The following is a 12,720-nucleotide window of genomic DNA, read 5'->3' as shown; positions in this document are numbered from 1 at the left end:
CAATTTTCATTTGTATATTTTTAATATAAGTGATTTGGCCCCCTTGAAATGAAAAAGACAAAAATCTTGTTCTTCATGAGATGTGTAGTGAATGCTATATATGTTATATGTGAGGGTCCTGCTTTGGCCATGGGAAGAGAGCTGCTTTGGCCGATGAGGTCCAGTTGTGGCCTGGTTTAGGGTCCTGTTCTGGAAGAGATGACACATAAAATTAGCATATTGTGATAAAGTTCATTATTTTCCATAATGTAATGCTAAAAATTAAACTTTCATATATTTTCGATTCATTGCAAACCAACTGACATATTTCAGGTCTTTTATTGTTTTAATAGTGATGATTTTAGCAACCAGCTCATTAAAAACCCAAAATTCTCAAATATTAGCATATCATGAAAAGGTACTCTAAACAAGCTATAAACCTCATCATCTGAATCAACAAATCAACTCTAAACACCTGCAAAAGTTTCCTCAGGCTTTAAAAACTCCCAGCCTGGTTCATTACTCAAAACCGCAATCATGGGTAAGACTGCTGACCTGACTGCTGTCCAGAAGGCCATCATTGACACCCTCAAGCAAGAGAGTGAGACAGAAACACATTTCTGAGCCCAGAGTGCTGTATCAAGACACCTCAGTGGGAAGTCTGTGGGGAGAAAAAAAGTGTGGCAGAAAACGCTGCACAACCAGAAGAGGTGACCGGAGCCTGAGAAAGACTGTGGAGAAGGGCCGATTCCAGACCTTGAGGGACCTGCGGAGGCAGTGGACTGAGTCTGGATTAGAAACATCCACAGCCATCATGGACAGGCGTGTGCAGGAAATGGGTTACAGGTGCTGCAGTCCCCAGGTCACCCAGAAATCAAGATGCCAGAGTCTGGAGGAAGACTGGGGAGAAGGACATGCCAAAATGCCTGAAGTCCAGTGTCAAGTACCCACAGTCAGTGATGGTCTGGGGGGCCATGTCAGCTGCTGGTGTTGGTCAGTGTGTTTTATCAAGGGCAGGGTCAATGCAGCTAGCTATCAGGAGATTTTGAAGCACTTCATGCTTTCATCTGCTGAAAAGCTTTATAGAGATGAAGATTTCATTTTTCAGCACGACCTGGCACATGCTTACAGTGCCAAAACCATTGGTAAATGGTTTACTGACCATGGTATTATTGTGCTCAATTGGCCTGCCAACTCTCCTGACCTGGACCCCACAGAGAATCTGTGGGATGTTGTGAAGAGGAAGTTGAGAGACACCAGACCCAACACTGTGGATGAGCTGAAGGTGGCTATCGAAGCATCCTGGGCCTCCATAACACCTCCATGCCACGCCGCATTGAAGCACTCATTTCTGCATAAGGATTCCAGAACACGTATTGAGTGCATAACTAAACATAATTATTTGAAGGTTGACTTCTTTTGTATTAAAAACACTTTTTTTTATTTGTCGGATGAAATATGACAATTTTTTGAGATAGGGATTGTTGGTTTTTCTAGACTTTTTTGCCAAAATCATCAATATTAAAACAATAAAAGGCTTGAGCTACTTCAGTCTAATGTTTATCAGTACATTACAGAAAATAATTAACTTCATCACAATATGCAAATTTTTTGAGAAGGACTTGTATACACCTTTCGGACATAACAATTTGGTCACATTAAAAACATTCACATTTTGCACAATGACATGTGCTGTTGCTTGTGATACAGTGTAAATGCCTTTTATCTATAAAATATCTAATAACTCTTTTTCTATTAGCATTTCTAGTAGCCATAAATTATCTAGTAGTAAGAGCTATTAATGATAATATCCATAAATAAAAAAATCATCAAAATGTCATTAGAATATACACAAATCTGACTTAAATTTTACCTTATTTTTAAGTTGGTTGTTCACTTTGTCCAGGTTAATGGCTTCGTCTGCTTCTTGCTTTGAACTTTCTCGAAAAGAAAAAAATCTCACACAGTTCCACCGCTTGTTCTTCTGTTTGCGGCTGGACATGTTCTGCGACAGCCATTCCGTCTTAAAAGAACCTTAAAAGAATTTATTTTTTACTTTGTCTTGATGAGTGGATGAGTCACTGACCGTTCGACTCCAGTCATTAACGAGTTAATACCATGACAACCCCGGTGTCATGTGATGTGGGCAAGGATGACAACCACGAACATCTTTTGGCAAACTTCATTTCGACGTCCAACATTAACAATCAACGATCCAGAACTCTCAACTTCCGCTCAGCACTCACTTTTACACTCACTTTTTTATTTAATTCATTCATTCATTCATTCATTCATTCATTCATTCATTCATTCATTCATTCACTCATTCACTCATTCACTCACTCACTCACTCACTCACTCACTCACTCATTCATTCATTTTCTGTACATCTTCCTATGCCTTTGTGGGTCACGGGGGTTACTGGGGCCTATCCCAGCAGACTGTGGGAATGAGGCAGGGAGACATTCTGAGAAATGTTGCCAGTATGTCGCAGAGCTAAATGAGAGATCACCAAAACCTCAGATTTCATGGCATCAAACACAATAAGTACCTCAGCTCCAGCATCATTAACCAGGTTTTATGCTTTTCTCTGGCACATATCTAACCTGCTCACATTTCCATCAAGCTTCATGTGATGTGAATCATGTGACCTCGTCTGAATCAGTTTTGTGTAGCTGAAGGCATCCTGAATTTAACTGAAAAATCAGGACTGCTGCATTTCAGCATCCAGACTTGAGTCCCATTCTTCTGAGTTTGTTGGAGACCTGCAGCTTCATACAGAAGGTGAACACATGACACAGCACACACCCACACACCCACACACAGCTGTTACACAGTGATTCCTGTTTAAAACCTTGAGTATGTCAGCTAATAGTCCAAATTAAACCTACGGCTAAATACCCACTGCATCTGGTGATCTTACGTTTGGATATCTCCCAATTTACATGTATAAAAGATAAAATAATTTAAGATAAGATAAGATAAGATAAGATAAGATAAGATAAGATAAGATAAGATAAGATAAAACGTTATTAATGCTGAGGCAAATTCTGTTTCCATGTTGCTCCAAAGAGTTACAGAAATAAGTGATAAGACAATCAAAAATGTAATTGTAAATATATACACTGAGCAGAATAGAATAATGTAACAATAACAACAACACAATAAAATTACAACAGAGTACAAAATATAACAATGTTATCAATGTCACGAAGATCAATATCTAAAATTGTCAACGGTTTGTTTTTTTTTTGTTTTTAAACAGACATGGATATTATCCTTTTCTCTTGTCTGTGTTCCAGTCTGTTTCCACATCATTGATTTGTCATTGTGGTTGGTGTGTCTGGTGATTTGTAAGGATTTTACTTAAGAAGCCATTTGTTTCAGTGATACCTCCCTCCCTTCAGGCTGTTTACTCCAAAGCACCTCAGTGGATGTGAATATTAACCAAAAGGCTTATTTAAGGTGTTTTGTGTGCTTTTGTGGTTGTGGTAGTGGGGGAGGGGTATTTCAGTCATCCTTGCCCCTTCATCCCAATACACCTCTGATGAATAAACTTAAAGGGTTAATACAACCGGCCTAATAATGCTAATGCAGGGCGACAGTGGTTTAGTGGTAGAGCAGGCCGTCCAATGTTCCGAGGTTCCAAGGTGTGTGTGTGTGTGTGTGTGTGTGTGTGTGTGTGTGTGTGTGTGTGTGTGTGTGTGTGTGTGTGTGTGTGTGTGTGTGTGTGTGTGTGTGTGTGTGTGTGTGTGTGTGTGTGTGTGTGTGTGTGTGTGTGTTACGGGCTTATACACACTATATGTAGATGCATGCAGCTATTAACCTCTGTGCAGAGTGGACTCCTAATTTCCCTTTGGGGATTAATACAGTTAATAATTTTTTTTAATGAATAATAAATTTTGAAGAGGATGTGAAATAGTTTACATATTAAAGATGAAAAATTCATTCCTGACATGGATGTCAGGAAGTCTAACTTTATGGTTAAAAGGAAATAACAGATTATTAAAGTATGAGAAATGATTAAAATAGTATATAGTAGTTTATAGTAAAACAAGATTAGTTCAACTTTTAATATGGTTGCAAAAACACAAGTTAATTTGAAAAAATCACTTTGATAATAGCAAGAAAAGGAAAAGTTTCAAATGATCTACAATCAAATAAAAAAAATTCAGTAAAATCCTTAAACATGCTTTTTTTTACGAGAATAAAGTGTAATTGCACACCTACTACAGAAGCAAGCAGTGGCGCTCTCATTGTCAGGCAGTATTAGCTCGAGGAACCCACCATAGCAGAGGAGCTGAAACATTAAGCAGGAGCTGAGAGTTCAGTATCACTTTTTTGAGAAAAAGAAAAAAAAAATCACAAACTGTTTTATCCATTTTTGTTTTGTAGGTTAAGGTGTTTTATGTATTGTGCTCCTCAGTTAATGTTTACAGAGCCCATTGGGTGACATAGAGAAAGGGCTCCGTAAATGTTGCTGAACTGAATTAGAATTTTTTTTATTGTTTATTTGATTTATTTGATTTTATTTTTCAGTATCAAAATGGTGCAATAAGTTGGTCAAAAATGTTTAAACAAGGTTTTTTTTATTTCAGACAAATTAATGCACTAAAAACTTTTCTGTTATAGACTAAAAAATAATGTCAATAAAATTATTCTTTGTTATCAATTGAACTATATTTCTTTTTTTGTTTTTTCTTTAATGTTAATAAGGATACAATGTTATGCAGAGGTATACTTAACAATTTTATAGACAATTGATATTTATAGTCGGTTATTCTATGTTGCGTTAGTAACAGAAAATATTACTATAATGACCAGCAGTCTTATCATTTCTAATGGTATAAAATCTGGACCATGTTACAAGTTATATACACGAGTCTACTTTACTATCAAAACTTTATCAATCTATCTATCTGTCTGTCTGTCTGTCTGTCTGTCTGTCTATCATCTATCATCCATCCATCCATCCATCCATCCATCCATCCATCCATCCATCCATCCATCCATCCATCCATCCATCCATCCATCCATCCATCCATCCATCCATCTATCTATCTATCTATCTATCTATCTATCTATCTATCTATCTATCTATCTATCTATCTATCTATCTATCTATCTATCTATCTATCTATCTATCTATCTATCTATCTATCTATCTATCGATCTATCAATCTATCTATCTATATCTGTCTGCTCATCTATCTAGTCATTCATTCGTTCATTCACTCACTCATTCATTCATTCATTCATTCATTCATTCATTCACTCACTCATTCATTCATTCATTCATTCATTCATTCATTCATTCATTCATTCATTCATTCATTCATTCATTCCTTCATTCATTCAACACCTCCAAAACTAAAGAGCTGGTCATTGACTTCAAGAGGGACAGACCCCAACCTAGACCAGTTCTGATAGGAAGAGAGGAGATGGAGGTTGTGCAGACCTATAAATATCTTGGCCTGTCACTGGACAACAAGCTGGACTGGACCAGCAACACAAGGCAGCTGTACAAGAAAGCACAGAGCAGGATGTACTTTTTGAAGAGGCTGAGGGCATTCAACGTCCGCAGGAAGCTCCTTTGGATGTTCTATCAGTCTGGGGTCGCCAGCGTCCTGTCGTACGCTGTGGTGTGTTGGGGAGGGAGCGTGACCAAGGCAGATCTCTCCAGGCTGGAGAAGCAGATCAGGCGGGCCAGCTCAGTGGTCGGGATGAAGCTGGACCCTCTGGCAACAGTGGAAGAGAAGACAACCTTGGACAAACTGCTGGACATCATGGACAATGTCAGCCACCCTCTGCACACTGTTACCAACAACCAGAAAAGCCTGAGAAGCCTGAGAAGCCTGACCAGCCGGCTGCGCCTCCCAACATGCAGGACAAACAGACTTAAGAACTTGTTCATCCCCCGAGCCATTAAACTGCTCAACTCCTCTCTGGTGGAGATGAAGAAGAAGAAAGTCCACACGAGAGCTGAGGGATGACACAAACAATACAGAAAAAACAATGCAAACACTATAGACATTTCACTATACACATACTTAACTAGGCCTGTTTATTTATTTATTTTATTTCTATACCTATTTATGATTTTCTATTTGTATATTCTTGATGGGTTATTTATTAATCTTTCTATTTGGTGTTGTACCAAATCTTTTTATTTGGTGCGTTCTGTGTGCTTTTTCTGTGTTTTGTGTACTTACTGTGCTGTGTGCAACGGGGAAATTAATTTCCCTAACGGAATCTCCTTAAGGGATAAATAAAGTTATACTGTACTGTACTGTACTGTACTGTACTGTACTGTACTGTACTGTACTGTACTGTACTGTACTCCACTCTACTCTACTCTACCCTACTCTACTCTACTCTACTCTACTCCACTCATTTCGCAGTGGGTAGCGCTATCTCCACCCAGCAAGGCGGCTCTGAGTCCTGTAGGGGGCAGCAAACTACATAGAAGCGTTTAATAGTGTCAAAGAAGAAAACAAACCCCGCCTTTCCTGTTGTCTATTGACCTATCAGGAGTCCGCATCCTGTATCAACTCTCGTACCAGTAGCGTGGCTTTGGAACGAGATCGCTAGTTTCCTACTACACTGACAGAAAGCTAAAAACACAAGATTTTTTCGTTTGTTAATTTGCCCAGTTTCCACTCGTAAACATTGATAGGGTAACCAACTCGTGCTGCAGACGCGAACTCCACCATGGTTGGTGTCAAAGTGATCGGGAGCGACCAGGAGTTACAACCGGAGCTAGCGGCCGCCGGCTGTAGGCTCGCCGTTGTCAAATTCACAATGGCCGGGTAAGCTAACTAAACATAAAGTAAGCTAACTAAACTGCCTTTTATGGTTTAATCACCGGCTTATAAAATATTCTGAACCCAACATTTTTGCTTGGTGTTATCACGATGAACTCATTTAAAAGATGCCTGATTTGTTTTCCTAAGTGGGTGAGATTAGCATGCTGTCATTAGCAGCTGCTAGCTGAGTAGCTGTGTTGCTTAGAATGACATAGCAGTATTGCAGTAACTTGGCTGGTGATGTGTTTTGTGGTTCAATAGCGTGTTGGTCAAGTTTATCGGGAGTTAGACACTTCATTGTTGATAAAGTTCCTTCTAACAGACAGTTCTGACGTAAAATAATTTTATGAAATTATGCCTTAAAGAGAAGAGTATAAGAGACTGTCAGCTGCTGATAGCTGTCAGAACAATAAGCACATCAAGGGTCAATGTTTTTGATTTACAGTACTTTCTTTTTCTATTTACTTTAAGCACCGTAAATCAAACCTTTGTTAGATCCCGCTTCAAAGCAGTGATGTATTGTAATAGTCTGTGTCCGTCCGTCCGTTAGTCCATCAAATACCTTCGCAACAATTGCAGATAGAAAGATGAAACAAAAAAGCACATTACAGTACTTGGGCGGCAAAGGGGACGAAAATGAGGTGATGGTGACCTTGGCCTTCAGAAAACTAGTTCAAGGTCAAATTTTGTACACACAGGAACCGGATAGGATCAGTGTAAAACCATAGATCAAACCTAGTGCTTTGACTGTGACACAAGTTATTGGATCATGGGTCTTTAATGAAATGATCCTGACCTATGAAAGTAGGTCAGGGTAAAATTTTGAATTCAAGGGTGTCGCGGGATGTTGCAGTCTGTGACTGCCTATTTCCTAGTTTCAAACTGAATACGTTCAGTTTATTGTTGAAAATGTCAACATTTGAGAAGCTGAAACCTGTACTGTATGCAGTATTAAATAAAAATAATTAACTAAAAATAATTCATAACCAATAATTATTCATAACCAAAACATCATGTCTTCAGTAACGGGGCCTGTACAAACATATACGCATGTCAATAATCAGTAAATGACTGGAAGAAATAATTTCCCCAAGTGGGATTAATTAAGTATATTTCTTCTCTTTCTCCTTCTCTTAATGGAGCAGCTCAATAACAGTCTCCTCTCCATCCTCAGGTGTGGGCCCTGCGTCAGAATAGCTCCAATTTTTAATACCTTGAGTAACAAATTCCCAAACGTCGTCTTCCTTGAAGTAGATGTCCGTGTATGTCAGGTAAGTTGAATCTGCTGCGTGGTTTATATTCAACATCTTTACTCTGTGTTTATTTTATTTTTTTCAGTGATTGATAGTCTTTGTCAGTAGTGAAACTTTGAGACAGTAAAATAAGTTAGGTCAACCTTTATCTACACAGATATTATTGATAGTTGTGTTTATTTTTTGCTGTTGTCAGGCTCTTCTTGACAATAATAAAAAATGTAGAACTTCATTTTCCAGTCTTTTGGAAATTGCACCTGGAGTTCTTTGCTGAACTGTGATGTGTGATGTTATTTAGTCTTAAAATTTAAGACAGTGATTTATTTATAGATCAGTTGATGAAGTAGTTTAGTTGCCATCAACCAAAACCTTAATTCCACATCTTGGTGGAAGTTACAGACCTGAAGCAAAATAACAAGGCGTGGTGTTCTTGCTAAAGCAGACATTTGAAATAGATGCTAGTTTGATTGAGGAAGGAGAAGTTGGTTTCAGAAGAGGTTCGTGATCCAAGACTGACTTCATCCTTTGTCTGTTATCTCAGGCGACAGCAGCGGCCAACAACATCACAGCCACACCAACATTTTTGTTCTTCAGGAACCGGGTTCGATTGGAACAGTATCAGGGGGCAGACCCCACAGGCCTGGAAGACAAAATTAAACAGCACACGGAGAACGACCCGGGAAACAGCGAGGACTCTGACATCCCAAAGGGATATGTGAGTGATCCACACTCTTGATTAAGTTTTCTTTACTAATTTCAGTTCTCAGGATTTATATCAAGTTTAAGAACGGCATCATTATTAGCCTCAGCCTCTCTCTCATATCTTCAAGAAGCCTTTTGATAGCAGCACAGAACCTCATCAGACTTTAAAGACAAATCATAAAGACGAGAATGTGACATGAAGTCGGACACAGATGCCAATGCACGTTTACTACCCGAAATCCTTAAAGAATGCTTAAAGAAGGCTGAGGAGAGCCGAGGAACTGACCTTGACTTTTTTGTTTTATTCCAGATGGACCTCATGCCTTTTATCTGCAAAGCCGGCTGTGAATGCCTCAATGAGAGCGACGACTGCGGCTTCGATAACTGCCTAATCAAAGACTCTTCCTGCTTGGAGTCCGACTGCGATGAACAGGTACGAGTTTCTTCTTCTGAGAACCTGTCCTGCTGTGAATGTGTCGCAACACCTTTCACCTATGCTCTGAAATTGTATTGACTGAGCATGTGTGAGGAAAGTAACCCTGTCTTTTTCAAATCCAAAGTTCTGAATGATTCCAAGTAATACTACCAATCTGACAAAGTACTTCACATAAAACAGAAATGTACAAAACAGGACGATCCCAATAAACAATAAAATGAATCAGAGCAAACAAATGTTGGAAATTTTATTATAATTTTGTATTTCTTTAATCTAATGGCTGCTTTTGATTATTACAATCCCGCTTCAAAGGGGTGATGTATTGTAATTGTCAGTGTTAGTTTCTTAGTCCGTCCATTTGTCCGTTAGTATGTTCACCAAGTATCCTCACAACCGTTGCAGAAAAAAAGATGAAACAAAAAGCAAATTACTCGGGCGGCAAAGGGAATGAAAATGAGATGATGATGTTGACCTTGAGAAAACTAGGTCAAGGTCAAATTTTAACTTTTGTACACTCAGGAACCGGTTGAGATAGAAAGATGAGGAAAAGGCCAGTGTGAGTAAGACCATAGATCAAAGCTAGTGCTTTGGTCTGTGACAGTAGGTCAGAGCACTAGCTCTGATCTTTGACCCATGCAAGTAGGTCATGGTAAAATTTTGAATTCAGGGGTGTCGCGGGATGTAACAGTCCAGAGCAATAGAGAGTGTGGAAAAGAGGTGAAGAAGAGTGTAAGGCAAGATGGAACGGGTGGAGAAAAGTGTCAGGTGTGATGTGTGATGGAAGAGTGTCAGCTAAAAAGAAAGAAAAGGTGTACAAAACTGCTGTTCTGACTTTGAATGAACGTATTCTGCCCACCACCTCAGTACTAGTATGTGAAACGTTCTTCACAAAGAAAACTGCTCTGTCTAACTTTGCCTTTCCTGACCTTAGCTTGTAACGCTGGCTAATCTATGATTGTCCCCTGTGTTTTGTCCTCTAATCCTGTCTAGCTGTTGATAACGATTGCCTTCAACCAGCCTGTCAAGCTCTTCTCCATGAAGTTACAGTCATCAGACTTTGGTGAGTTGTTCATGTTGTTTCACACATGAGTGACTAGACTGGAGCTGTTTGTCTGGATTATTTGTCATTGAAGTTCCACAAAAGTAAAATCCCTCTGTCCCCCCTGCTGCATCCTTCGTCTCAGCTCGATACCCAAAGGAGGTCAAGGTGTTCATCAATCAACCTCATTCAATGGGTTTTGATGACGCGGAGCGGTATGAAGCCACTCAGGCTCTGGAGCTGTCAGAGGAAGACTACAAAGATGATGCTCTGATTCCTCTGCGCTACGTCAAGTTTCAGAATGTACAAAGTGTTACGGTAAGGATTACCGGCATTACACAGGGTTGTATTATTATCAGCTATTATTTTTCGGATCTATTTCTGGAGCAGTTGTTTAGATAAATGTCCATCAACATGAACTTATAATGGTTCTATATAAGCCTGTTGCTGCTGTCATTACCAGCTGGTGACAAATCTGATCGCATTTATAGGACAGACCGTTATAATAGGTTAAATAAACATCAGCTGCATACAAAATAGCTATTAGCCAAAACTACTTGACAATACTAACTCATGTAAATGGGAACAGGACAAGCAAGCAGGCACGTACACACCCACAGGCAACCTGAAGCCGGCCAGTATGCCCAAAGTGCTCGTTGATGTGAGTGTGTGCGTGTCTGTTTGTCTGTCTGCTTGTTGCTCCACGATGCACTGACGTCACGCCCCCAGTCAGCTGGGATAGGCTCATGGAAGAAACGGGTATAGAAAATGAATGAATGAATGAATGAATGAATTGTAAAAAACAATGCTTAGTGCAATACCCCACAATAGATTCACTTAAACCTGAATGACAACTTCTGATGGACTTATTAACTTTTCACAACATTGTGTGTTTTCTAAACTAATATGGCTGACATAGACACAGGGTTAATGCCTTTACATGTTTATTTATGTATTAATCTTTTTTTTTTTGCCACCAGTTGTTTATCAAGTCAAACCAAGGAAATGAGGAGACAACAAAAATCAACTACCTGACATTCATAGGCACTCCAGTACAGGCCACCAACATGGGTGATTTCAGAAGGGTATGGAACACTTCCAACAGCTTTCATTCATCGGCCATCAGGTTTGATGGTGTGCTACATTCATTTACAATGACTTCTTTTGGATGCTGCGTAGGTTGTGGGAAAGAAGGGAGAGAGCCACTGAGCAGGAGAGCCAAGGAAGAATGAGAAGATGAGGGTGAAGAGGTTGCAGATACCCCCAATGACTGTCCTTCTGCCAAAGCTACTACCCCCTCTGCTGTCACACCCACACCGCTGCCAGCTGACTCCTCAACTCTGGATGAATTCTCCTTCTGCGAAGATTTGGTCTACAAATTATTTCTGTTGTCGTTCTTAATTTTACTGTAGGTATCAACCTCTTCCAATCCGAGGGTCTTCGTGACAGAAGCAATGAAAACACTGAATTCAGTCTGAATGCTGGATATTCTGAAATCTGAAAGGCCTTAAAAATAAAGGAATGAGTTAATGTTCCCTTCTGTTTCACAACCTGGTCAATTCGGTCATTCCATGCTGAAAATGGGTTTGTTTATTACTGTATGCTATTTTTCGCCTTCAGTATCATTAACTTGTCTTTCCAGATTTTCTGTAAGATTATAAAGGGTAATGCTATATACACACACACACACATATATATATGAGAGAGGGAGATATTTCACCTCAGATTTGTGTGAGGAATAAGAATCAAAGACAATATTCTTAACTATAATTGACCAAAGCTGTTTAAGTCAATCCACTGGACTTTAAGAGGCTTCTTCAGTTCTGCACCTAAGAACTGGTGAGGTGGATGGGAGGTGAAACGTCTTCAAGAAACTTAGAGTCCATTGTTTGATTTAAAAAGCTCTGGAAAACCATGGCCTGTATAACAGAACCTATAGACAACTACAATTGACTAGTTTTTTGCAAATTATTTCACGTAGAGAAACCCACATTCATGCCACGTTCTCATCTTTGTTTTGTCTTCTTTGAAATCCGATGAGATTTTTTATTGCAGTCAAAAGGCTTCTTGATTATATGAGAGAGTGACTGAGGTTGTTCGATGATAAAGTTCTAAAAGCTGATATTTGAAGGAACAGCACAGGCAAGATCATATCTTCGTGTAAAAATGTATTTCTTTGATTTTGATAGATGATTTGGTGTTTGTGAATTATAATAAAATTCTTGTTGTTACCACTTTTTTGTTCTGTATTGTTCTATCCTTGATATAGGTTTGATTTACTACTTGTATATTTCTAGCTTTTTTGTTGAGAAAGTCGAGGTGCATCACTCATCAAGGATTTGAGCTCAAAACAGCTACGACTGGCTTCCTGTAGGATTTGTCACAGACAGTCCCCGAATTGTTATACAGGTATGAGCACCGTAAGTCTAACCTTAAACCTAACCCCAACTCAAATATTAACCTCTAACCCTAACCCCTAACCCTAAATTTAGCCACCAGTGGCGC

At 39.2% G+C, this 12,720-nt stretch overlaps 1 protein-coding gene across 1 annotated transcript; it reads left to right on the top strand.

Moving 5' to 3' along the window:
- The first annotated feature begins 6,520 nt into the window (after nt 1–6,520).
- Nucleotides 6,521–12,449, top strand: LOC137608303 (thioredoxin-like protein 1). The gene is made up of 8 exons (XM_068334571.1): nt 6,521–6,788; nt 7,960–8,056; nt 8,580–8,753; nt 9,051–9,173; nt 10,167–10,236; nt 10,361–10,533; nt 11,196–11,300; nt 11,395–12,449. Exons 1-8 carry the CDS (start codon nt 6,691–6,693, stop codon nt 11,422–11,424), a joined length of 870 nt encoding a protein of 289 aa, XP_068190672.1. The 5' UTR covers nt 6,521–6,690; the 3' UTR covers nt 11,425–12,449.
- The last annotated feature ends 271 nt before the right edge of the window (nt 12,450–12,720 follow it).

This window comes from Antennarius striatus, chromosome 15 (assembly GCF_040054535.1).
Source record: "Antennarius striatus isolate MH-2024 chromosome 15, ASM4005453v1, whole genome shotgun sequence".
NCBI classification, from domain to species: Eukaryota; Metazoa; Chordata; class Actinopteri; order Lophiiformes; family Antennariidae; genus Antennarius; species Antennarius striatus.
The sequence above is the reverse complement of the archived record's forward strand: the minus strand, read 5'-3'. Positions and strand labels throughout refer to the sequence as shown.